Consider the following 27,942-nt stretch of genomic DNA (forward strand, 5'->3'; position numbering starts at 1 on the left):
TAGAGGTGGGATTTGTGCTGACAGGTTAATGGGTAGAGGTGGGATTTGTACTGACAGGTTAATGGGTAGAGGTGGGATTTGTGCTGACAGGTTAATGGGTAGAGGTGGGATTTGTACTGACAGGTTAATGGGTAGAGGTGGGATTTGTACTGACAGGTTAATGGGTAGAGGTGGGATTTGTGCTGACAGGTTAATGGGTAGAGGTGGGATTTGTACTGACAGGTTAATGGGTAGAGGTGGGATTTGTACTGACAGGTTAATGGGTAGAGGTGGGATTTGTACTGACAGGTTAATGGGTAGAGGTGGGATTTGTGCTGACAGGTTAATGGGTAGAGGTGGGATTTGTGCTGACAGGTTAATGGGTAGAGGTGGGATTTGTACTGACAGGTTAATGGGTAGACGTGGGATTTGTGCTGACAGGTTAATGGGTAGAGGTGGGATTTGTGCGGACAGGTTAATGGGTAGAGGTGGGATTTGTGCTGACAGGTTAATGGGTAGAGGTGGGATTTGTGCTGACAGGTTAATGGGTAGAGGTGGGATTTGTACTGACAGGTTAATGGGTAGAGGTGGGATTTGTGCTGACAGGTTAATGGGTAGAGGTGGGATTTGTACTGACAGGTTAATGGGTAGAGGTGGGATTTGTGCGGACAGGTTAATGGGTAGAGGTGGGATTTGTACTGACAGGTTAATGGGTAGAGGTGGGATTTGTACTGACAGGTTAATGGGTAGAGGTGGGATTTGTACTGACAGGTTAATGGGTAGAGGTGGGATTTGTACTGACAGGTTAATGGGTAGAGGTGGGATTTGTGCTGACAGGTTAATGGGTAGAGGTGGGATTTGTACTGACTGGTTAATGGGTAGAGGTGGGATTTGTACTGACAGGTTAATGGGTAGAGGTGGGATTTGTACTGACAGGTTAATGGGTAGAGGTGGGATTTGTACTGACAGGTTAATGGGTAGAGGTGGGATTTGTACTGACAGGTTAATGGGTAGAGGTGGGATTTGTACTGACAGGTTAATGGGTAGAGGTGGGATTTGTGCTGACAGGTTAATGGATAGAGGTGGGATTTGTACTGACAGGTTAATGGGTAGAGGTGGGATTTGTGCTGACAGGTTAATGGGTAGAGGTGGGATTTGTACTGACAGGTTAATGGGTAGAGGTGGGATTTGTACTGACAGGTTAATGGGTAGAGGTGGGATTTGTGCTGACAGCTTAATGGGTAGAGGTGGGATTTGTACTGACAGGTTAATGGGTAGAGGTGGGATTTGTACTGACAGGTTAATGGGTAGAGGTGGGATTTGTGCTGACAGGTTAATGGGTAGAGGTGGGATTTGTGCTGACAGGTTAATGGGTAGAGGTGGGATTTGTGCGGACAGGTTAATGGGTAGAGGTGGGATTTGTGCTGACAGGTTAATGGGTAGAGGTGGTGTAACGGACCGTTTCACTTACAAGAGGATAAAACCCAGTTTAGGCGATAATCCCCTTTCCAGATGCACAGGCAGCTACTGCAAACACCATTCTCCCGACTGGAACCACACGAACACTGGAACAGCTGAACAAGAAAAGCAGACATCGGCTTACACTCTTGGCAGTCAGCTTACAATCCCATTCCCCCAAAGACCGAGACGACACATCGCTTTGAGGGTTAAGCAAGAACTCTAGACTGGGACACCCAGTCTGGCTTTTATTTCCAACTCACACATACAGGCCACACCCAGGGGGAGGCATAAAAGAACCAATGACATAGATGTTACCTCCCACACATCCCCTCCCCTTAGTGTGACACATAATCCCATTATGCATACAGTTTAAAATATACTTTTACACAACTTTCATAACTTTAAAACCATACATCACATTCACATAAAAATACATATTCACAATCAATCCATTCAGGGGAACAACATATTAAAAAATGGCATGAATCCGACCAGGGGTTTAAAAGTTACTAAAAGTATCTTTTGGGCCTGGGCTTGCAGCATGGCACAATCTGGCTCAAACAGAAGTAAAACATCCCCCACAATGCATCCCGGCTTCCTCCCTTCTGCCCTGGAGATAATTGGAGAAGTAATTCAATTATCTAGGACTAGAGTCAGACTCCATTAACCACATGGTTGCAAAAAGACAGTAAAAGACATAAAATTACATACTGATACATTTAACACATAAAACACACATTTCTACATATCCCCAGTTTAACTGAACACATAAATACCTACATAATATTTAAGACAGTATTACTGTGATATGTTACAAAGTCTTAAAGGGACATTAGTCCCAAAAGTCCCAATATGTCCATCGCTGATTTTAAAGGGCCAGTAGCAGCAATATAAATTATTACATGCCCAAATATAGTGTTTATAGAGCAATATGTCCATGGGCCGTAGTCGCAGGGCAGGAGGCTAGCAGCCAGGCCTCTCCAGTTCACAGTGGCGAAGCTGGTTTCGCCACATTTCTCCCCTTTGCCAATTAGACTAACAGGGTACCTGACTTTCTGCCGGTCAGTGCCCTGGTTAGTCCAGCAACCCACCCACGAAACAGAAATAACAGAGCAGCCCACCCACACTAACCGGTTACTACATCTGGGTGAGGAAGGATTTTGTCCAAGTTCTGGTGTTTCACCACTGCTGGGTGGGAGACGGGTAGGCTGCCTTGGTGGGTTGCTGAGGGGGCAGAGACCAGTGGTACTCTGTCCTGTTGCCAGCACTACCACGGGAGTAGTCTGGTGGGCGCCTGGTTGCTGGAGACTGGCTGTCTCCCCTTTAGGTGCACAGCTCGACTGCCGGAGGGGGAGACCGACTGTCTCCCCTTTGGATCCATCACACTGAGGCTGGGGAACAGGACCGACCGTCCCTATCCCTTGTGCTGTAAGTGCAGAGACTACGGTCCCATCTGCACAGTTGTGGGGCTTAACATCTCCCCTTGGTGGGTTAGGTTGCCGTGGGAGAGAGGGTGTAACAAGTTCCTCTCTCTGGATGGCAAACTGCCGCTGGGGAGAAAGGATGGCACCTTCTGCTCCCTGGGGTACACACTGCCGCTGGGGAGGAAGGATTGCACCTTCTGCTCCCTGAGGTACACACTGCCGCTGGGGAGTGAGGACGCTGCTCTCCTCTCCCTTCACCTCACACTGCCTTCCTGGCACATCACTTTGTTGCTGGGGGGCAGGAACAACAACCTCTGCCCCCTGTAACTCAGCCTGCCGCTGGGGAGGATGGACGACACCATCAGCTCCCGGAGACACACACTGCCGCTGGGGAGGAAGGACTGCACCTTCTGCTCCCTGGGGCACACACTGCCGCTGGGGAGGGAGGACGGCACCTTCAGCTCCCTGAGATACAATCTGCCGCTGCGGAGGAAGGACGACACCTTTAGCTCCCTGGGACTTACTCTGCCGCTGGGGAGGATGGACGACACCATCAGCTCCCTGGGTTACACACTGCCGCTGGGGATCTGGGCCGACTGCCCAGCATCCCTGTAGGGCCGGTAGAGAGACCTCGGTCCCATCTCCACCTGCCTGTTGTGGTTCCTCACAGGACCAATCTATGAGGACCCCTACTTCGGGTTCTTCCTGCCGCCTCGGGGGGGGGCGGCTAACCTCCTCGGATGCAGCCTCTACTCTGCTGCTGTACCACTCTTCCTGCTCATCATACTCTTCGTCCATCTTTGAGTTTTGCTCAGCCATGACCTGGTTCCAGATCCCCTGGAATGTGTCCATGGATATATAACCCCCATACTGGGCCACTTGCTGCCTCACCTTGGCCATAAAATCATCTTCAGCGTCAGAGCCTTCCATACTTGTCTGCTCCAAGTCGCTGGATACCTCTGCTGCCAGGGGCGCTGCACGAATGCTAACGTTGCCCTCAATTTGTAACTCCAAGGAATTGGTGTTCTGTAGCTGTCCTTCTGGCTGTGGGAACAATCCCGCAGCTTGTTGGTTCCTCTGCGTCGTTCGCAGCATGAGGTACGCCTGTACATCGTTGTAGACCCGGTCTGCCATCCGCTCAGCTCGGGCTGGTGAGAATAGAGCCATCCTGCTCCTATATTCCCTGGCAAACTCGGATTCCTCCTTCTCCCTCGGAGGTGCTGCAGCAGCTGCGACTCTGTCTCCTTCCATTTTCCTGATTTCCTTTGTAGATAGGGTCGCTGTACGGATACTAGCGTTGCCCTCAATTTGTAATCCAGAAATGGTGTTGTCTGTAGCTGTCCCTCTGTTTGTAGGAACGATCCCGCCGCTTGCCACCAATTGTAACGGACCGTTTCACTTACAAGAGGATAAAACCCAGTTTAGGCGATAATCCCCTTTCCAGATGCACAGGCAGCTACTGCAAACACCATTCTCCCGACTGGAACCACACGAACACTGGAACAGCTGAACAAGAAAAGCAGACATCGGCTTACACTCTTGGCAGTCAGCTTACAATCCCATTCCCCCAAAGACCTAGACGACACATCGCTTTGAGGGTTAAGCAAGAACTCTAGACTGGGACACCCAGTCTGGCTTTTATTTCCAACTCACACATACAGGCCACACCCAGGGGGAGGCATAAAAGAACCAATGACATAGATGTTACCTCCCACACATCCCCTCCCCTTAGTGTGACACATAATCCCATTATGCATACAGTTTAAAATATACTTTTACACAACTTTCATAACTTTAAAACCATACATCACATTCACATAAAAATACATATTCACAATCAATCCATTCAGGGGAACAACATATTAAAAAATGGCATGAATCCGACCAGGGGTTTAAAAGTTACTAAAAGTATCTTTTGGGCCTGGGCTTGCAGCATGGCACAATCTGGCTCAAACAGAAGTAAAACATCCGCCACAATGCATCCCGGCTTCCTCCCTTCTGCCCTGGAGATAATTGGAGAAGTAATTCAATTATCTAGGACTAGAGTCAGACTCCATTAACCACATGGTTGCAAAAAGACAGTAAAAGACATAAAATTACATACTGATACATTTAACACATAAAACACACATTTCTACATATCCCCAGTTTAACTGAACACATAAATACCTACATAATATTTAAGACAGTATTACTGTGATATGTTACAAAGTCTTAAAGGGACATTAGTCCCAAAAGTCCCAATATGTCCATCGCTGATTTTAAAGGGCCAGTAGCAGCAATATAAATTATTACATGCCCAAATATAGTGTTTATAGAGCAATATGTCCATGGGCCGTAGTCGCAGGGCAGGAGGCTAGCAGCCAGGCCTCTCCAGTTCACAGTGGCGAAGCTGGTTTCGCCACAGGTGGGATTTGTACTGACAGGTTAATGGGTAGAGGTGGGATTTGTGCTGACAGGTTAATGGGTAGAGGTGGGATTTGTACTGACAGGTTAATGGGTAGAGGTGGGATTTGTACTGACAGGTTAATGGGTAGAGGTGGGATTTGTACTGACAGGTTAATGGGTAGAGGTGGGATTTGTACTGACAGGTTAATGGGTAGAGGTGGGATTTGTACTGACAGGTTAATGGGTAGAGGTGGGATTTGTACTGACAGGTTAATGGGTAGAGGTGGGATTTGTGCTGACAGGTTAATGGGTAGAGGTGGGATTTGTGCTGACAGGTTAATGGGTAGAGGTGGGATTTGTACTGACAGGTTAATGGGTAGAGGTGGGATTTGTGCTGACAGGTTAATGGGTAGAGGTGGGATTTGTGCGGACAGGTTAATGGGTAGAGGTGGGATTTGTGCTGACAGGTTAATGGGTAGAGGTGGGATTTGTACTGACAGGTTAATGGGTAGAGGTGGGATTTGTGCTGACAGGTTAATGGGTAGAGGTGGGATTTGTGCTGACAGGTTAATGGGTAGAGGTGGGATTTGTACTGACAGGTTAATGGGTAGAGGTGGGATTTGTACTGACAGGTTAATGGGTAGAGGTGGGATTTGTACTGACAGGTTAATGGGTAGAGGTGGGATTTGTACTGACAGGTTAATGGGTAGAGGTGGGATTTGTACTGACAGGTTAATGGGTAGAGGTGGGATTTGTACTGACAGGTTAATGGGTAGAGGTGGGATTTGTGCTGACAGGTTAATGGGTAGAGGTGGGATTTGTGATGACAGGTTAATGGGTAGAGGTGGGATTTGTGCTGACAGGTTACTGGGTAGAGGTGGGATTTGTGCTGACAGGTTAATGGGTAGAGGTGGGATTTGTGCTGACAGGTTAATGGGTAGAGGTGGGATTTGTACTGACAGGTTAATGGGTAGAGGTGGGATTTGTACTGACAGGTTAATGGGTAGAGGTGGGATTTGTACTGACAGGTTAATGGGTAGAGGTGGGATTTGTACTGACAGGTTAATGGGTAGAGGTGGGATTTGTGATGACAGGTTAATGGGTAGAGGTGGGATTTGTGCTGACAGGTTACTGGGTAGAGGTGGGATTTGTGCTGACAGGTTAATGGGTAGAGGTGGGATTTGTGCTGACAGGTTAATGGGTAGAGGTGGGATTTGTACTGACAGGTTAATGGGTAGAGGTGGGATTTGTACTGACAGGTTAATGGGTAGAGGTGGGATTTGTGCTGACAGGTTAATGGGTAGAGGTGGGATTTGTGCGGACAGGTTAATGGGTAGAGGTGGGATTTGTGCTGACAGGTTAATGGGTAGAGGTGGGATTTGTACTGACAGGTTAATGGGTAGAGGTGGGATTTGTACTGACAGGTTAATGGGTAGAGGTGGGATTTGTGCTGACAGGTTAATGGGTAGAGGTGGGATTTGTACTGACAGGTTAATGGGTAGAGGTGGGATTTGTGCTGACAGGTTAATGGGTAGAGGTGGGATTTGTGCTGACAGGTTAATGGGTAGAGGTGGGATTTGTACTGACAGGTTAATGGGTAGAGGTGGGATTTGTACTGACAGGTTAATGGGTAGAGGTGGGATTTGTGCTGACAGGTTAATGGGTAGAGGTGGGATTTGTGCTGACAGGTTAATGGGTAGAGGTGGGATTTGTACTGACAGGTTAATGGGTAGAGGTGGGATTTGTGCTGACAGGTTAATGGGTAGAGGTGGGATTTGTGCGGACAGGTTAATGGGTAGAGGTGGGATTTGTGCTGACAGGTTAATGGGTAGAGGTGGGATTTGTACTGACAGGTTAATGGGTAGAGGTGGGATTTGTACTGACAGGTTAATGGGTAGAGGTGGGATTTGTGCTGACAGGTTAATGGGTAGAGGTGGGATTTGTACTGACAGGTTAATGGGTAGAGGTGGGATTTGTACTGACAGGTTAATGGGTAGAGGTGGGATTTGTACTGACAGGTTAATGGGTAGAGGTGGGATTTGTACTGACAGGTTAATGGGTAGAGGTGGGATTTGTACTGACAGGTTAATGGGTAGAGGTGGGATTTGTACTGACAGGTTAATGGGTAGAGGTGGGATTTGTACTGACAGGTTAATGGGTAGAGGTGGGATTTGTGCTGACAGGTTAATGGGTAGAGGTGGGATTTGTACTGACAGGTTAATGGGTAGAGGTGGGATTTGTGCTGACAGGTTAATGGGTAGAGGTGGGATTTGTACTGACAGGTTAATGGGTAGAGGTGGGATTTGTACTGACAGGTTAATGGGTAGAGGTGGGATTTGTACTGACAGGTTAATGGGTAGAGGTGGGATTTGTGCTGACAGGTTACTGGGTAGAGGTGGGATTTGTGCTGACAGGTTAATGGGTAGAGGTGGGATTTGTGCTGACAGGTTAATGGGTAGAGGTGGGATTTGTACTGACAGGTTAATGGGTAGAGGTGGGATTTGTGCTGACAGGTTAATGGGTAGAGGTGGGATTTGTGCTGACAGGTTAATGGGTAGAGGTGGGATTTGTGCTGACAGGTTAATGGGTAGAGGTGGGATTTGTACTGACAGGTTGATGGGTAGAGGTGGGATTTGTACTGACAGGTTAATGGGTAGAGGTGGGATTTGTGCTGACAGGTTACTGGGTAGAGGTGGGATTTGTGCTGACAGGTTAATGGGTAGAGGTGGGATTTGTGCTGACAGGTTAATGGGTAGAGGTGGGATTTGTACTGACAGGTTAATGGGTAGAGGTGGGATTTGTGCTGACAGGTTAATGAGTAGAGGTGGGATTTGTGCTGACAGGTTAATGGGTAGAGGTGGGATTTGTGCGGACAGGTTAATGGGTAGAGGTGGGATTTGTGCTGACAGGTTAATGGGTAGAGGTGGGATTTGTACTGACAGGTTAATGGGTAGAGGTGGGATTTGTGATGACAGGTTAATGGGTAGAGGTGGGATTTGTGCTGACAGGTTACTGGGTAGAGGTGGGATTTGTGCTGACAGGTTAATGGGTAGAGGTGGGATTTGTGCTGACAGGTTAATGGGTAGAGGTGGGATTTGTACTGACAGGTTAATGGGTAGAGGTGGGATTTGTACTGACAGGTTAATGGGTAGAGGTGGGATTTGTGCTGACAGGTTAATGGGTAGAGGTGGGATTTGTGCGGACAGGTTAATGGGTAGAGGTGGGATTTGTGCTGACAGGTTAATGGGTAGAGGTGGGATTTGTACTGACAGGTTAATGGGTAGAGGTGGGATTTGTACTGACAGGTTAATGGGTAGAGGTGGGATTTGTGCTGACAGGTTAATGGGTAGAGGTGGGATTTGTACTGACAGGTTAATGGGTAGAGGTGGGATTTGTGCTGACAGGTTAATGGGTAGAGGTGGGATTTGTGCTGACAGGTTAATGGGTAGAGGTGGGATTTGTACTGACAGGTTAATGGGTAGAGGTGGGATTTGTACTGACAGGTTAATGGGTAGAGGTGGGATTTGTGCTGACAGGTTAATGGGTAGAGGTGGGATTTGTACTGACAGGTTAATGGGTAGAGGTGGGATTTGTACTGACAGGTTAATGGGTAGAGGTGGGATTTGTACTGACAGGTTAATGGGTAGAGGTGGGATTTGTACTGACAGGTTAATGGGTAGAGGTGGGATTTGTGCTGACAGGTTAATGGGTAGAGGTGGGATTTGTGCTGACAGGTTAATGGGTAGAGGTGGGATTTGTACTGACAGGTTAATGGGTAGAGGTGGGATTTGTACTGACAGGTTAATGGGTAGAGGTGGGATTTGTACTGACAGGTTAATGGGTAGAGGTGGGATTTGTGCTGACAGGTTAATGGGTAGAGGTGGGATTTGTACTGGCAGGTTAATGGGTAGAGGTGGGATTTGTACTGACAGGTTAATGGGTAGAGGTGGGATTTGTGCTGACAGGTTAATGGGTAGAGGTGGGATTTGTGCTGACAGGTTAATGGGTAGAGGTGGGATTTGTACTGACAGGTTAATGGGTAGAGGTGGGATTTGTACTGACAGGTTAATGGGTAGAGGTGGGATTTGTACTGACAGGTTAATGGGTAGAGGTGGGATTTGTACTGACAGGTTAATGGGTAGAGGTGGGATTTGTGCTGACAGGTTAATGGGTAGAGGTGGGATTTGTGCTGACAGGTTAATGGGTAGAGGTGGGATTTGTACTGACAGGTTAATGGGTAGAGGTGGGATTTGTACTGACAGGTTAATGGGTAGAGGTGGGATTTGTACTGACAGGTTAATGGGTAGAGGTGGGATTTGTACTGACAGGTTAATGGGTAGAGGTGGGATTTGTGCTGACAGGTTAATGGGTAGAGGTGGGATTTGTGCTGACAGGTTAATGGGTAGAGGTGGGATTTGTACTGACAGGTTAATGGGTAGAGGTGGGATTTGTGCTGACAGGTTAATGGGTAGAGGTGGGATTTGTACTGACAGGTTAATGGGTAGAGGTGGGATTTGTACTGACAGGTTAATGGGTAGAGGTGGGATTTGTGCTGACAGGTTAATGGGTAGAGGTGGGATTTGTGCTGACAGGTTAATGGGTAGAGGTGGGATTTGTACTGACAGGTTAATGGGTAGAGGTGGGATTTGTACTGACAGGTTAATGGGTAGAGGTGGGATTTGTGCTGACAGGTTAATGGGTAGAGGTGGGATTTGTACTGACAGGTTAATGGGTAGAGGTGGGATTTGTACTGACAGGTTAATGGGTAGAGGTGGGATTTGTACTGACAGGTTAATGGGTAGAGGTGGGATTTGTACTGACAGGTTAATGGGTAGAGGTGGGATTTGTGCTGACAGGTTAATGGGTAGAGGTGGGATTTGTGCTGACAGGTTAATGGGTAGAGGTGGGATTTGTACTGACAGGTTAATGGGTAGAGGTGGGATTTGTACTGACAGGTTAATGGGTAGAGGTGGGATTTGTACTGACAGGTTAATGGGTAGAGGTGGGATTTGTGCTGACAGGTTAATGGGTAGAGGTGGGATTTGTACTGGCAGGTTAATGGGTAGAGGTGGGATTTGTACTGACAGGTTAATGGGTAGAGGTGGGATTTGTGCTGACAGGTTAATGGGTAGAGGTGGGATTTGTGCTGACAGGTTAATGGGTAGAGGTGGGATTTGTACTGACAGGTTAATGGGTAGAGGTGGGATTTGTACTGACAGGTTAATGGGTAGAGGTGGGATTTGTACTGACAGGTTAACGGGTAGAGGTGGGATTTGTACTGACAGGTTAATGGGTAGAGGTGGGATTTGTGCTGACAGGTTAATGGGTAGAGGTGGGATTTGTGCTGACAGGTTAATGGGTAGAGGTGGGATTTGTACTGACAGGTTAATGGGTAGAGGTGGGATTTGTACTGACAGGTTAATGGGTAGAGGTGGGATTTGTACTGACAGGTTAATGGGTAGAGGTGGGATTTGTACTGACAGGTTAATGGGTAGAGGTGGGATTTGTGCTGACAGGTTAATGGGTAGAGGTGGGATTTGTGCTGACAGGTTAATGGGTAGAGGTGGGATTTGTACTGACAGGTTAATGGGTAGAGGTGGGATTTGTGCTGACAGGTTAATGGGTAGAGGTGGGATTTGTGCGGACAGGTTAATGGGTAGAGGTGGGATTTGTGCTGACAGGTTAATGGGTAGAGGTGGGATTTGTGCTGACAGCTTAATGGGTAGAGGTGGGATTTGTGCTGACAGGTTAATGGGTAGAGGTGGGATTTGTACTGACAGGTTAATGGGTAGAGGTGGGATTTGTACTGACAGGTTAATGGGTAGAGGTGGGATTTGTACTGACAGGTTAATGGGTAGAGGTGGGATTTGTACTGACAGGTTAATGGGTAGAGGTGGGATTTGTACTGACAGGTTAATGGGTAGAGGTGGGATTTGTGCTGACAGGTTAACGGGTAGAGGTGGGATTTGTGCTGACAGGTTAATGGGATTTGTGCTGACAGGTTAATGGGTAGAGGTGGGATTTGTGCTGACAGGTTAATGGGTAGAGGTGGGATTTGTGCTGACAGGTTAATGGGTAGAGGTGGGATTTGTGCTGACAGGTTAATGGGTAGAGGTGGGATTTGTGCTGACAGGTTAATGGGTAGCGGTGGGATTTGTACTGACAGGCTAATGGGTAGAGGTGGGATTTGTGCTGACAGGTTAATGGGTAGTGGTGGGATTTGTACTGACAGGTTAATGGGTAGAGGTGGGATTTGTGCTGACAGGTTAATGGGTAGAGGTGGGATTTGTACTGACAGGTTAATGGGTAGAGGTGGGATTTGTGCTGACAGGTTAATGGGTAGAGGTGGGATTTGTGCTGACAGGTTAATGGGTAGAGGTGGGATTTGTGCTGACAGGTTAATGGGTAGAGGTGGGATTTGTACTGACAGGTTAATGGGTAGAGGTGGGATTTGTGCTGACAGGTTAATGGGTAGAGGTGGGATTTGTACTGACAGGTTAATGGGTAGAGGTGGGATTTGTACTGGCAGGTTAATGGGTAGAGGTGGGATTTGTGCTGACAGGTTAATGGGTAGAGGTGGGATTTGTACTGACAGGTTAATGGGTAGAGGTGGGATTTGTGCTGACAGGTTAATGGGTAGAGGTGGGATTTGTGCTGACAGGTTAATGGGTAGAGGTGGGATTTGTACTGACAGGTTAATGGGTAGAGGTGGGATTTGTGCTGACAGGTTAATGGGTAGAGGTGGGATTTGTACTGACAGGTTAATGGGTAGAGGTGGGATTTGTGCTGACAGGTTAATGGGTAGAGGTGGGATTTGTGCTGACAGGTTAATGGGTAGAGGTGGGATTTGTACTGACAGGTTAATGGGTAGAGGTGGGATTTGTACTGACAGGTTAATGGGTAGACGTGGGATTTGTGCTGACAGGTTAATGGGTAGAGGTGGGATTTGTGCTGACAGGTTAATGGGTAGAGGTGGGATTTGTGCTGACAGGTTAATGGGTAGAGGTGGGATTTGTGCTGACAGGTTAATGGGTAGAGGTGGGATTTGTGCTGACAGGTTAATGGGTAGAGGTGGGATTTGTACTGACAGGTTAATGGGTAGAGGTGGGATTTGTACTGACAGGTTAATGGGTAGAGGTGGGATTTGTGCTGACAGGTTAATGGGTAGAGGTGGGATTTGTGCTGACAGGTTAATGGGTAGAGGTGGGATTTGTGCGGACAGGTTAATGGGTAGAGGTGGGATTTGTGCTGACAGGTTAATGGGTAGAGGTGGGATTTGTGCTGACAGGTTAATGGGTAGAGGTGGGATTTGTACTGACAGGTTAATGGGTAGAGGTGGGATTTGTGCTGACAGGTTAATGGGTAGAGGTGGGATTTGTGCTGTCAGGTTAATGGGTAGAGGTGGGATTTGTACTGACAGGTTAATGGGTAGAGGTGGGATTTGTACTGACAGGTTAATGGGTAGAGGTGGGATTTGTGCTGACAGGTTAATGGGTAGAGGTGGGATTTGTACTGACAGGTTAATGGGTAGAGGTGGGATTTGTGCTGTCAGGTTAATGGGTAGAGGTGGGATTTGTACTGACATGTTAATGGGTAGAGGTGGGATTTGTGCTGACAGGTTAATGGGTAGAGGTGGGATTTGTGCTGACAGGTTAATGGGTAGAGGTGGGATTTGTGCTGACAGGTTAATGAGTAGAGGTGGGATTTGACTAACACTTGCTGGGTGTGAAAAATGATGGGATGGGTTTGGTGACTGACTTGTATGGTTTTTTTTGGCAGGTACAAAGCAGGTCAGTTTCCAGAGAATATGGAGACCATTATGATTTGCAACGTGTCTCCCATTGAATCCGAGATCAACTTTGGTTTTCAACATGACATGAAAGCAACTACCTTCATCTTAGACCCACCGACCATGACGCTGAAACCCAATGAGAAACAGGTGAAAGCCATATGGGATTATGGGTCAACCCCCACCACGAACAATTCCGTATTCCAGCATTAATCAATTCATTCGTAGCCAGTTCAGAGAGCTGCAGTGGGTATGATGTCAGCAGTGAGTAGTCAAACCATTTTACTAATGAATGCGTCTTCTCTCTGCTCTGAGCTTACACGCTGTAGTGGTTATGGTGCTCGGATGGTATGTCTCCAGTATTATTTACAGGGTTCCTGTTGTTATTCTCATTTGTATAGTACCAGCACATTCAGCAGCACTTTACAATTATAGTATAGGGATCATTTACATGCAGAGTGTAACTGAAGGCCCTGCAGTAACAAGCTTCCGATCTTTCAGAAATAGCTGCTTGTCAGAGGGGGCAGGGATTGATGAGTAATATGGTAAACGTGGTGTGTGGAAGAAACGACCAGTGGCAGGAGAGCGAGTGAGCCGGGCTATGGAGGAAGGAGAGAGCCCGGGCTATGGAGGCAGAGGAGAGAGAGAGAGACTGGCTATGGAGGCAGAGGAGAGAGAGAGAGACTGGCTATGGAGGCAGGAGAGAGAGAGAGAGAGACTGGCTATGGAGGCAGGAGAGAGAGAGAGAGAGAGAGACTGACTGGCTATGGAGGCAGGAGAGAGAGAGAGAGAGAGAGAGAGAGACTGGCTATGGAGGCAGGAGAGAGAGAGAGAGACTGACTGGCTATGGAGGCAGGAGAGAGAGAGAGAGAGACTGGCTATGGAGGCAGGAGAGAGAGAGACTGGCTATGGAGGCAGGAGAGAGAGAGAGACTGGCTATGGAGGCAGGAGAGAGAGAGAGAGACTGGCTATGGAGGCAGGAGAGAGAGAGAGAGACTGGCTATGGAGGCAGGAGAGAGAGAGAGAGACTGGCTATGGGGGCAGGAGAGAGCCCGGGCTATGGAGGCAGGAGAGAGAGAGAGAGACTGGCTATGGAGGCAGGAGAGAGAGAGAGAGACTGGCTATGGGGGCAGGAGAGAGCCCGGGCTATGGAGGCAGGAGAGAGAGAGAGAGACTGGCTATGGAGGCAGGAGAGAGAGAGAGAGACTGGCTATGGGGGCAGGAGAGAGCCCGGGCTATGGAGGCAGAGGAGAGAGAGAGAGAGCCCGGGCTATGGAGGCAGAGGAGAGAGAGAGAGAGACTGGCTATGGAGGCAGGAGAGAGAGAGAGAGACTGGCTATGGAGGCAGGAGAGAGAGAGAGAGACTGGCTATGGAGGCAGGAGAGAGAGAGAGAGAGAGAGAGAGAGAGAGACTGGCTATGGAGGCAGGAGAGAGAGACTGGCTATGGAGGCAGGAGAGAGAGACTGGCTATGGAGGCAGGAGAGAGAGAGAGACTGGCTATGGAGGCAGGAGAGAGAGAGAGACTGGCTATGGAGGCAGGAGAGAGAGAGAGACTGGCTATGGAGGCAGGAGAGAGAGAGAGAGACTGGCTATGGAGGCAGGAGAGAGAGAGAGAGACTGGCTATGGAGGCAGGAGAGAGAGAGAGAGAGACTGGCTATGGAGGCAGAGAGAGAGAGAGAGAGAGAGACTGGCTATGGAGGCAGGAGAGAGAGAGAGAGAGAGAGAGACTGGCTATGGAGGCAGGAGAGAGAGAGAGACTGGCTATGGAGGCAGGAGAGAGAGAGAGAGCGTATCAGGAACAAGCTCTTAAAAGAGCTAAGTGATTAAAGCTCAAGGGAGTATGCAGAGCATAGTAATCCCCAGTGTGATTATAGCTGTCCCCTCCAATCACGAGACAAGACTACGTGTTGAGGGTCAAGAAGAACTGACTGTACTGGCACACACATTTATTCACATTCTACAAACATAGTACTGCCCACAGGGTTTTGAAGAACAACCAATCAACACATTACATCACAGCTAACACGCCCATTCATTACATCAGACATCCTCCCCTCTGCCTCTTATCACAGGCAGGAAAATACAGTATTATAAAACGTATCACAGGGACCCCAAAACATGCAATAACCCCATAAAAAATATATATATATCCTCAGAACCGGGGGATGTGGGTGAACCACATATCAAAAATTCACCCAGATCCATTCAGTAGTTTGGAAGATACAGTTTAATGCAGATTCCGCAGAACATATACAGGCTATATGAAAAATAATTACTGTATAATGTGTCCCCTGTATAGTGTCCCCTGTATAGTTTAAAACTACTGCACGATGTCTTTGTGCACCAAATACCGGCGAGATGGCACCGTGTAGAAAAGTCACAACAATGTCTGTGAGTTAAAATGGCCGCCATCCATTGTTCTCACCATGTGCCTCTGATACATGAAATGGTGGCCACCCAGTAACTCCACAGTTTGTCTGCTAGTCTATCCGGCCGAACCAACAGATGAAACACATGGGGAACAGTCCAACAAACGAAGGGAATCATAAAACATATGGACAATAGTCATATTTGTGCACAATCTCCAGTTTTGTCACAGGGCACAAATAGTGTTTTCAAATGCCATATATCCCAGGGCCATAGTCAGAAGGTAGGAGGCGGGCAAGCAGCCCCCTCCAAGAACACGTGGCGAGGGCTGTTCCGCTACAGTGTGGAGTTAGTGAGGCCTTTGTAGGTTAGTGTTAGCAGTTTGAAGGGTACAGGAATCCAATGTAATGAATGGTAAAGGGGTGAGGTGTGGAGTTAGTGAGGGCTTTGTAGGTTAGTGTTAGCAGTTTGAAGGGTACCAGAATCCCATGTAATGATTGGTAAAGGGGTGAGGTGTGGAGTTAGTGAGGGCTTTGTAGGTTAGTGTTAGCAGTTTGAAGGGTACCAGAATCCCATGTAATGATTGGTGAAGGGGTGAGGCCTGGAGTTAGTGAGGGCTTTGTAGGTTAGTGTTTCAGTTTGAAGGGTACAGGAATCCAATGTAATGATTGGTAAAAGGGTGAGGTGTGGAGTTAGTGAGGGCTTTGTAGGTTAGTGTTAGCAGTTTGAAGGGTACCAGAATCCAATGTAATGATTGGTAAAGTGGTAAGGTGTGAAGTTAGTGAGGGCTTTGTAGGTTCGTGTTTCAGTTTGAAGGGTACAGGAATCCAATGTAATGATTGGTAAAGGGGTGAGGTGTGGAAGTACTGGTCAGAGAGGAAGATGAACCTGGCCGCAGCATTCACTACATGTAGGTAGGCAATGCGGGTATAGGGAAGGCCAATGAGAAGTGAGTTGCAAAAGTCTAGTCAAACAATTCTCCATTCCTTCTATAAATATACACATTCTATCACCCCATACAGATGCTTTCCATTTGGGCATACCCCACCTCTCCTGGTGTGTTTGAGGATAACATTGTCTGCTGCATTAAAGATAACCCCCTGCCTGCACTATTCAGAGTTTCCTGCCGCGGTGTCCGACCAGAGCTGGAGTTAGATCGCAAGCACATTCATTTTGACAAAGTCCTTCTGCATCGGTAAGGGGATCAGAGTTCCCAATGACACATAAAAGATTCACCACCCTTTGCCTTTGTCTGTGCTCCCTGCTTCAATTTCACATGGCTTCTTCCAGAAATCTAAAAACTATTCAGTAACATCTGTGTTAAGACAAGGCTCCAGTGATCTCCAGCCAGCGATCTAGCACCTAATCAATAACCTTAACACTAACAAAGACTGGTGTGATCTCCAGCCAGCGATCTAGCACCTAATCAATAACCTTAACACTAACAGACTGGTGTGATCTCCAGCCAGTGATCTAGCACCTAATCAATAACCTTAACACTAACAGACTGGTGTGATCTCCAGCCCGCGATCTAGCACCTAATCAATAACCTTAACACTAACAAAGACTGGTGTGATCTCCAGCCAGCGATCTAGCACCTAATCAATAACCTTAACACTAACAAAGACTGGTGTGATCTCCAGCCAGCGATCTAGCACCTAATCAATAACCTTAACACTAACAAAGACTGGTGTGATCTCCAGCCAGCGATCTAGCACCTAACCAATAACCTTAACACTAACAGACTGGTGTGATCTCCAGCCAGCGATCTAGCACCTAACTTAACACTAACAGCCTGGTGTGATCTCCAGCCAGCGATCTAGCACCTAATCAATAACCTTAACACTAACAGACTGGTGTGATCTCCAGCCAGCGATCTAGCACCTAATCAATAACCTTAACACTAACAGACTGGTGTGATCTCCAGCCAGCGATCTAGCACCTAATCAATAACCTTAACACTAACAGACTGGTGTGATCTCCAGACAGCGATCTAGCACCTAATCAATAACCTTAATACTAACAGACTGGTGTGATCTCCAGCCAGCGATCTAGCACCTAATCAATAACCTTAACACTAACAGACTGGTGTGATCTCCAGCCAGTGATCTAGCTCCTAATCAATAACCTTAACACTAACAGACTGGTGTGATCTCCAGCCAGCGATCTAGCACCTAATCAATAACCTTAACACTAACAGACTGGTGTGATCTCCAGCCAGTGATCTAGCTCCTAATCAATAACCTTAACACTAACAGACTGGTGTGATCTCCAGCCAGCGATCTAGCACCTAATCAATAACCTTAACACTAACAGACTGGTGTGATCTCCAGCCAGTGATCTAGCACCTAATCAATAACCTTAACACTAACAGACTGGTGTGATCTCCAGCCAGCGATCTAGCACCTAATCAATAACCTTAACATTAACAGACTGGTGTGATCTCCAGCCAGCGATCTAGCACCTAATCAATAACCTTAACACTAACAAAGACTGGTGTGAGGTCTTCTCATTTAATCTGAAGTGTTTTAGTAGCACTGTATAGCCAATATGTTTGTCTGTTTTTACAGGAAGGACTCTCGGACAATCTTCCTGAGAAATAGCAACCTTCTCCCTGCTGCCTGGCGTGTGATCGGCCTTGAAAACCTGGGGGATGAGTTTTCTGTCTCCCAGGATCAAGGAATTGTTGGCCCTCGTTCACAGTATGGTCTTCAAGTTCACTTCAAGGCAGCCAAAGCCACTAACGTGAAGAAGTTCATCCGTCTGGAGGTACTTGTGCCCAGTCACCACCACTATGTGATCACAATATTATTAACTTTTCATGGTGTCGCTAGTTATATCCAGAGTCGGGGCTTTTTGTTATATTCATCTTAGTCCTTACATTTTCCGAAACTGGTTGCTGTGACAACAGGCTGCCCCCTGCTAATGTCCTTAGTCTGAGATAACTGGCAGGCAGGATGCAGAAAGGCCAGAAATAAAGCAGGCCCCAAAAATTAGGCCTTATCGAAATGTTTGGAGGCAAGGGTAACTAGGGGGCAGAATGTAGGGTCACATTGTCCTGGGTAGCAGAATGTAGGGTCACACTGTCTTGGGGAGCAGAATGTGGAGTCACGCTTTCCTGGGAGCAGAATGTGGGGTTACGCTGTACTGGGGAGCAGAATGTGGAGTCACGCTGTCCTGGGGAGCAGAATGTGGGATCACACTGTCTGTCTGTATTTTCCAGGTCTCCGATGTAGAAAATATCTTGGGAATCGTTCAGCTTGAAACAATTCAAGTTTTAGCTGAGGCTTATGATGTATCTCTAGATATCAGCTTCCCAAAAGGTATGCCTTTACTTAACAAGTTGCCCATTATAAACACTATTCCATGACACTCAGCCCCCTGACCCCATATCGGTGGGTTTCATTGCCATTATAAACACTATTCCATGACACTCAGCCCCCTGTCCCCATATTGGTGGGTTTCATTGCCATTATACACACTATTCCATGACACTCAGCCCCCTGTCCCCATATTGGTGGGTTTCATTGCCATTATAAACACTATTCCATGACACTCAGCCCCCTGTCCCCATATTGGTGGGTTTCATTGCCATTATAAACACTATTCCATGACACTCAGCCCCCTGACCCCATATTGGTGGGTTTCATTGCCATTATACACACTATTCCATGACACTCGGCCCCCTGTCCCCATATTGGTGGGTTTCATTGCCATTATAAACACTATTCCATGACACTCAGCCCCCTGACCCCATATTGGTGGGTTTCATTGCCATTATAAACACTATTCCATGACACTCAGCCCCCTGACCCAATATTGGTGGGTTTCATTGCCATAATACACACTATTCCATGACACTCAGCCCCCTGACCCCATATTGGTGGGTTTCATTGCCATTATAAACACTATTCCATGACACTCAGCCCCCTGTCCCCATATTGGTGGGTTTCATTGCCATTATAAACACTATTCCATGACACTCAGCCCCCTGACCCCATATTGGTGGGTTTCATTGCCATTATACACACTATTCCATGACACTCGGCCCCCTGTCCCCATATTGGTGGGTTTCATTGCCATTATAAACACTATTCCATGACACTCAGCCCCCTGACCCCATATTGGTGGGTTTCATTGCCATTATAAACACTATTCCATGACACTCAGCCCCCTGACCCCATATTGGTGGGTTTCATTGCCATTATAAACACTATTCCATGACACTCAGCCCCCTGACCCCATATTGGTGGGTTTCATTGCCATTATAAACACTATTCCATGACACTCAGCCCCCTGACCCCATATTGGTGGGTTTCATTGCCATTATAAACACTATTCCATGACACTCAGCCCCCTGTCCCCATATTGGTGGGTTTCATTGTCATTATAAACACTATTCCATGACACTCAGCCCCCTGTCCCCATATTGGTGGGTTTCATTGCCATTATAAACACTATTCCATGACACTCAGCCCCCTGTCCCCATATTGGTGGGTTTCATTGTCATTATAAACACTATTCCATGACACTCAGCCCCCTGACCCCATATTGGTGGGTTTCATTGCCATAATACACACTATTCCATGACACTCAGCCCCCTGACCCCATATTGGTGGGTTTCATTGCCATTATAAACACTATTCCATGACACTCAGCCCCCTGACCCCATATTGGTGGGTTTCATTGCCATTATAAACACTATTCCATGACACTCAGCCCCCTGACCCCATATTGGTGGGTTTCATTGCCATTATAAACACTATTCCATGACACCCAGCCCCCTGTCCCCATATTGGTGGGTTTCATTGTCATTATAAACACTATTCCATGACACTCAGCCCCCTGACCCCATATTGGTGGGTTTCATTGCCATTATAAACACTATTCCATGACACTCAGCCCCCTGTACCCATATTGGTGGGTTTCATTGTCATTATAAACACTATTCCATGACACTCAGCCCCCTGACCCCATATTGGTGGGTTTCATTGCCATTATAAACACTATTCCATGACACTCAGCCCCCTGTCCCCATATTGGTGGGTTTCATTGCCATTATAAACACTATTCCATGACACTCAGCCCCCTGACCCCATATTGGTGGGTTTCATTGTCATTATAAACACTATTCCATGACACTCAGCCCCCTGTCCCCATATTGGTGGGTTTCATTGTCAATATAAACACTATTCCATGACACTCAGCCCCCTGACCCCATATTGGTGGGTTTCATTGCCATTATAAAAACTATTCCCTGACACTCAGCCCCCTGACCCCATATTGGTGGATTTCATTGTCATTATAAACACTATTCCATGACACTCAGCCCCCTGTCCCCATATTGGTGGGTTTCATTGTCAATATAAACACTATTCCATGACACTCAGCCCCCTGACCCCATATTGGTGGGTTTCATTGCCATTATAAACACTATTCCATGACACTCAGCCCCCTGACCCCATATTGGTGGGTTTCATTGCCATTATAAACACTATTCCATGACACCCAGCCCCCTGTCCCCATATTGGTGGGTTTCATTGTCATTATAAACACTATTCCATGACACTCAGCCCCCTGTCCCCATATTGGTGGGTTTCATTGCCATTATCAACACTATTCCATGACACTCAGCCCCCTGACCCCATATTGGTGGGTTTCATTGCCATTATAAACACTATTCCATGACACTCAGCCCCCTGACCCCATATTGGTGGGTTTCATTGCCATTATAAACACTATTCCATGACACTCAGCCCCCTGACCCCATATTGGTGGGTTTCATTGCCATTATAAACACTATTGCCTGACACTCAGCCCCCTGACCCCATATTGGTGGGTTTCATTGTCATTATAAACACTATTCCATGACACCCAGCCCCCTGTCCCCATATTGGTGGGTTTCATTGTCATTATAAACACTATTCCATGACACCCAGCCCCCTGTCCCCATATTGGTGGGTTTCATTGTCATTATAAACACTATTCCATGACACTCAGCCCCCTGACCCCATATTGGTGGGTTTCATTGCCATTATAAACACTATTCCATGACACTCAGCCCCCTGTCCCCATATTGGTGGGTTTCATTGTCATTATAAACACTATTCCATGACACTCAGCCCCCTGTCCCCATATTGGTGGCTTTCATTGCCATTATAAACACTATTCCATGACACTCAGCCCCCTGTCCCCATATTGGTGGGTTTCATTGCCATTATAAACACTATTCCATGACACTCAGCCCCCTGTCCCCATATTGGTGGGTTTCATTGTCATTATAAACACTATTCCATGACACTCAGCCCCCTGTCCCCATATTGGTGGGTTTCATTGCCATTATAAACACTATTCCATGACACTCAGCCCCCTGACCCCATATTGGTGGGTTTCATTGCCATTATAAACACTATTCCATGACACTCAGCCCCCTGACCCCATATTGGTGGGTTTCATTGTCATTATAAACACTATTCCATGACACCCAGCCCGACTGACCCCATATTGGTGGGTTTCATTGTCATTATAAACACTATTCCATCACACTCAGCCCCCTGTCCCCATATTGGTGGGTTTCATTGCCATTATAAACACTATTCCATGACACTCAGCCCCCTGTCCCCATATTGGTGGGTTTCATTGTCATTATAAACACTATTCCATGACACCCAGCCCCCTGACCCCATATTGGTGGGTTTCATTGCCATTATAAACACTATTCCATGACACTCAGCCCCCTGTCCCCATATTGGTGGGTTTCATTGCCATTATAAACACTATTCCATGACACTCAGACCCCTGACCCCATATTGGTGGGTTTCATTGCCATTATAAACACTATTCCATGACACTCAGCCCCCTGACCCCATATTGGTGGGTTTCATTGACATTATAAACACTATTCCATGACACTCAGCCCCCTGACCCCATATTGGTGGGTTTCATTGTCATTATAAACACTATTCCATGACACCCAGCCCGACTGACCCCATATTGGTGGGTTTCATTGTCATTATAAACACTATTCCATGACACTCAGCCCCCTGTCCCCATATTGGTGGGTTTCATTGCCATTATAAACACTATTCCATGACACTCAGCCCCCTGTCCCCATATTGGTTGGTTTCATTGTCATTATAAACACTATTCCATGACACCCAGCCCCCTGACCCCATATTGGTGGGTTTCATTGCCATTATAAACACTATTCCATGACACTCAGCCCCCTGTCCCCATATTGGTGGGTTTCATTGCCATTATAAACACTATTCCATGACACTCAGCCCCCTGTCCCCATATTGGTGGGTTTCATTGTCATTATAAACACTATTCCATGACACTCAGCCCCCTGTCCCCATATTGGTGGGTTTCATTGCCATTATAAACACTATTCCATGACATTCAGCCCCCTGTCCCCATATTGGTGGGTTTCATTGCCATTATAAACACTATTCCATGACACTCAGCCCTCTGTCCCCATATTGGTGGGTTTCATTGCCATTATAAACACTATTCCATGACACTCAGCCCCCTGTCCCCATATTGGTGGGTTTCATTGTCATTATAAACACTATTCCATGACACCCAGCCCCCTGTCCCCATATTGGTGGGTTTCATTGTCATTATAAACACTATTCCATGACACTCAGCCCCCCATATTGGTGGGTTTCATTGCCATTATAAACACTATTCCATGACACTCAGCCCCCTGTCCCCATATTGGTGGGTTTCATTGTCATTATAAACACTATTCCATGACACTCAGCCCCCTGACCCCATATTGGTGGGTTTCATTGTCATTATAAACACTATTCCATGACACTCAGCCCCCTGACCCCATATTGGTGGGGTTCATTGCCATTATAAACACTATTCCATGACACTCAGCCCCCTGACCCCATATTGGTGGGTTTCATTGTCATTATAAACACTATTCCATGACACTCAGCCCACTGACCCCATATTGGTGGGTTTCATTGCCATTATAAACACTATTCCATGACACTCAGCCCCCTGACCCCATATTGGTGGGTTTCATTGCCATTATAAACACTATTCCATGACACTCAGCCCCCCATATTGGTGGGTTTCATTGCCATTATAAACACTATTCCATGACACTCAGCCCCCTGTCCCCATATTGGTGGGTTTCATTGTCATTATAAACACTATTTCATGACACTCAGCCCCCTGACCCCATATTGGTGGGTTTCATTGCCATTATAAACACTATTCCATGACACTCAGCCCCCTGACCCCATATTGGTGGGTTTCATTGCCATTATAAACACTATTCCATGACACTCAGCCCCCTGACCCCATATTGGTGGGTTTCATTGCCATTATAAACACTATTCCATGACACGCAGCCCCCCATATTGGTGGGTTTCATTGTCATTATAAACACTATTCCATGACACTCAGCCCCCTGTCCCCATATTGGTGGGTTTCATTGTCATTATAAACACTATTCCATGCCACTCAGCCCCCCATATTGGTGGGTTTCATTGTCATTATAAACACTATTCCATGACACTCAGGCCCCTGACCCCATATTGGTGGGTTTCATTGCCATAATACACACTATTCCATGACACTCAGCCCCCTGACCCCATATTGGTGGGTTTCATTGCCATTATACACACTATTCCATGACACCCAGCCCCCTGACCCCATATTGGTGGGTTTCATTGTCATTATAAACACTATTCCATGACACTCAGCCCCCTGACCCCATATTGGTGGGTTTCATTGCCATAATACACACTATTCCATGACACTCAGCCCCCTGACCCCATATTGGTGGGTTTCATTGCCATTATAAACACTATTCCATGACACTCAGCCCCCTGACCCCATATTGGTGGGTTTCATTGCCATTATAAACACTATTCCATGACACTCAGCCCCCTGTCCCCATATTGGTGGGTTTCATTGCCATTATAAACACTATTCCATGACACTCAGCCCCCTGTCCCCATATTGGTGGGTTTCATTGTCATTATAAACACTATTCCATGACACCCAGCCCCCTGACCCCATATTGGTGGGTTTCATTGCCATTATAAACACTATTCCATGACACTCAGCCCCCTGTCCCCATATTGGTGGGTTTCATTGCCATTATAAACACTATTCCATGACACTCAGCCCCCTGACCCCATATTGGTGGGTTTCATTGCCATTATAAACACTATTCCATGACACTCAGCCCCCTGACCCCATATTGGTGGGTTTCATTGCCATTATAAACACTATTCCATGACACTCAGCCCCCTGTCCCCATATTGGTGGGTTTCATTGCCATTATAAACACTTTTCCATGACTCAGCCCCCCATATTGGTGGGTTTCATTAACAGCTGAAGTAACTGGCAGTTTGAGCATGTAATGAACCTTTTACAAAGACATGTGCTCCCAGCAGTTTTGGCCACAGATTTGGGGGCCTGTGGTGGTCTCTTTACAATAATCGTGGTTTCCCAAACAGGCACAGATGGCGGCTTGGACTTTGGAGTTGTGAAGGTGAATGACGAAGTTAAACACACCATTTCTCTGAAGAACAAAGGGAAATATGAGATCGGTTTCAGGTAACCTGCTCGCTGATGGATACTAAATGAACGTGTCATTTATATTGGGTATAATGTATCAGCCCACGTTGCTAATAGATCCCCTGACCTTTACATTGTAAGTTTCATTATGCCGTCTTTGTGAATTAGGTAATTGCCCGACTCGCTGGTAAAAGCTATGTGGAATCTTTACTTTAATGTAAAAGCTCGAATAAAGTAATTTCAAAATGAAGCTTCTAGGCCCTTAGAGCTTACAGTCTGCGTGTGAATTTTACATACCTTTGAGGTTTTAATCAGTTTTGTTTGAAGCGAGCCAGTTAAACAAACTCATACATTGACAACACATTAGTTGGTGTATTGAAAGAACGATGCTGGGGCTTAGTGTTTGTCATTGTGACTGCTAATAGTACGTGCTCTGAGAGGGACTAATACACAGAAGTTTATCTCTCTGCCTTTCTTCTTGCCCTGCTTTTCTTACTCCAGCTTCTCCCTGGAAGGCACCTGTCCTGGTATGGTGGATCTAAACTCCATCTTTTCCATTACGCCCCAGAAGGGACCTCTGGCACCTAATGATCGCTCCACTCAGGTGCAGATCCACTTCCAATCCAAAAGGGAAGTGGAGATTGAAGACAAGCCCATTCTAAGATGCCAGGTATGGACAGGGATTGTGCAATATCCCAGATGTGATCCATGTCATCATGATATCATCACTCAGACACTATAAATTAGAGCTGTGGAGTTTTGTCTATAGTGTTTTTCTCAGTATGATGTGTATGTTGCTTATTTAATATAGTAGAGTGTGTTAGTGTTTCCAGAATTCTCTTCAGTGACCGGGGAGTAATAGGAGAATGCTGTATGGTATGATGAAGGAAGCCAGAAACATGCTGTCTAACAGCTGCTCTTATCTACTTCCCATAGGTTATTGAGCCCAGCTTGAGTGAGGGTGGAGAGACCATTGCCAGTATCCCCATTCGGGTGTCTGTACGCTCTGTTTTCTCAAAATACCGGATCACTCCATCATCAGACATTAATTTTGGGGCCATGGTTCTGGGAAGCCGGAAGCTTTGTTCCTTCACCCTGGAGAACTTGTCCCAGCTGGAATTCCGTTACAGTATCAGTAAACTGATCCGGGAAGTCATCATTCAACCTGTCAAGAAAGGGTAAGAAAGCCATGAGCCTCATTGTTTTCTACTCAAGCAGACCTACCAAGAGTAGCAGAATGTAGGGTCGTGCTATCCTAGCATTGCAGGAGCAGAGTTAGGGTACAGGTGAGGAAGTGAAATGGGGGAATATTATTAATTTGGTTACAGTGGATTTGTGTTTCCAATAAGAAGTGTCAGATAAAAAAACAGCTGGTGAGGTGAGATTTTATAAAAGCTCAAGGTAAAAGGCATGACTTTAAATATTAACTGTATTCCACAGATGGGTTTATTATTGTATAGACCAAGATTATCATTCTGTAGGTTGGGATGATCATTCTGTAGATTGAGACCATCATTCTGTAGGTTGGGATGATCATTCTGTAGGTTGGGATGATCATTCTGTAGGTTGAGATTATTATTCTGTAGGTTGGGATGATTATTCTGTAAATTGAAATGATCATTCTGTAGGTTGGGATGATCATTCTGTAGGTTGGGATGATCATTCTGTAGGTTGGGATTATTATTCTGTAGGTTGGGATGATCATTCTGTAAATTGAGATGATCATTCTGTAGGTTGGGATGATTATTCTGTAGGTTGGGATGATCATTCTGTAGGTTGCGATGATCATTCTGTAGGTTGGGATGATCATTCTGTAGGTTGGGATGATCATTCTGTAGGTTGGGATGATCATTCTGTAGGTTGGGATGATCATTCTGTAAATTGAGATGATCATTCTGTAGGTTGCGATGATCATTCTGTAGGTTGCGATGATCATTCTGTAGGTTGGGATGATCATTCTGTAGGTTGGGATTATTATTCTGTAGGTTGGGATGATCATTCTGTAAATTGAGATGATCATTCTGTAGGTTGGGATGATCATTCTGTAGGTTGCGATGATCATTCTGTAGGTTGGGATGATCATTCTGTAGGTTGGGATTATTATTCTGTAGGTTGGGATGATCATTCTGTAAATTGAGATGATCATTCTGTAGGTTGGGATGATCATTCTGTAGGTTGGGATGATCATTCTGTAGGTTGCGATGATCATTCTGTAGGTTGGGATGATCATTCTGTAGGTTGGGATTATTATTCTGTAGGTTGGGATTATTATTCTGTAGGTTGGGATGATCATTCTGTAGGTTGCGATGATCATTCTGTAGGTTGGGATGATCATTCTGTAGGTTGGGATTATTATTCTGTAGGTTGGGATTATTATTCTGTAGGTTGGGATGATCATTCTGTAAATTGAGATGATCATTCTGTAGGTTGGGAGGATCATTCTGTAGGTTGCGATGATCATTCTGTAGGTTGGGATGATCATTCTGTAGGTTGGGATTATTATTCTGTAGGTTGGGATTATTATTCTGTAGGTTGGGATTATTATTCTGTAGGTTGGGATGATCATTCTGTAGGTTGCGATGATCATTCTGTAGGTTGGGATGATCATTCTGTAGGTTGGGATTATTATTCTGTAGGTTGGGATGATCATTCTGTAGGTTGGGATTATTATTCTGTAGGTTGGGATGATCATTCTGTAGGTTGGGATTATTATTCTGTAGGTTGGGATGATCATTCTGTAGGTTGGGATTATTATTCTGTAGGTTGGGATGATCATTCTGTAGGTTGGGATTATTATTCTGTAGGTTGGGATTATTATTCTGTAGGTTGGGATTATTATTCTGTAGGTTGGGATTATTATTTTGTAGGTTGGGATGATCATTCTGTGGGTTGGGATTATTATTCTGTAGCTTGGGATGATCATTCTGTAGGTTGGGATGATCATTCTGTAGGTTGGGATTATTATTCTGTAGCTTGGGATGATCAT

At 46.3% G+C, this 27,942-nt stretch overlaps 1 protein-coding gene across 1 annotated transcript in view; it reads left to right on the forward strand.

Annotated features, from left to right (window-relative positions):
• HYDIN (HYDIN axonemal central pair apparatus protein) overlaps window positions 1-27,942 on the forward strand; it is a 205,005-nt gene that overhangs the window by 121,227 nt on the left and 55,836 nt on the right. Inside the window, exons 50-56 of the mRNA XM_063437790.1 lie at window positions 13,032-13,191; window positions 16,433-16,605; window positions 17,981-18,179; window positions 18,634-18,733; window positions 24,896-24,995; window positions 25,458-25,626; window positions 25,893-26,134. Coding sequence (XP_063293860.1) covers window positions 13,032-13,191; window positions 16,433-16,605; window positions 17,981-18,179; window positions 18,634-18,733; window positions 24,896-24,995; window positions 25,458-25,626; window positions 25,893-26,134 — 1,143 coding nt within the window. The remainder of the gene's footprint in view (window positions 1-13,031; window positions 13,192-16,432; window positions 16,606-17,980; window positions 18,180-18,633; window positions 18,734-24,895; window positions 24,996-25,457; window positions 25,627-25,892; window positions 26,135-27,942) is intronic.

This window comes from Pelobates fuscus, chromosome 12 (assembly GCF_036172605.1).
Source record: "Pelobates fuscus isolate aPelFus1 chromosome 12, aPelFus1.pri, whole genome shotgun sequence".
Classification (NCBI taxonomy): domain Eukaryota; kingdom Metazoa; phylum Chordata; class Amphibia; order Anura; family Pelobatidae; genus Pelobates; species Pelobates fuscus.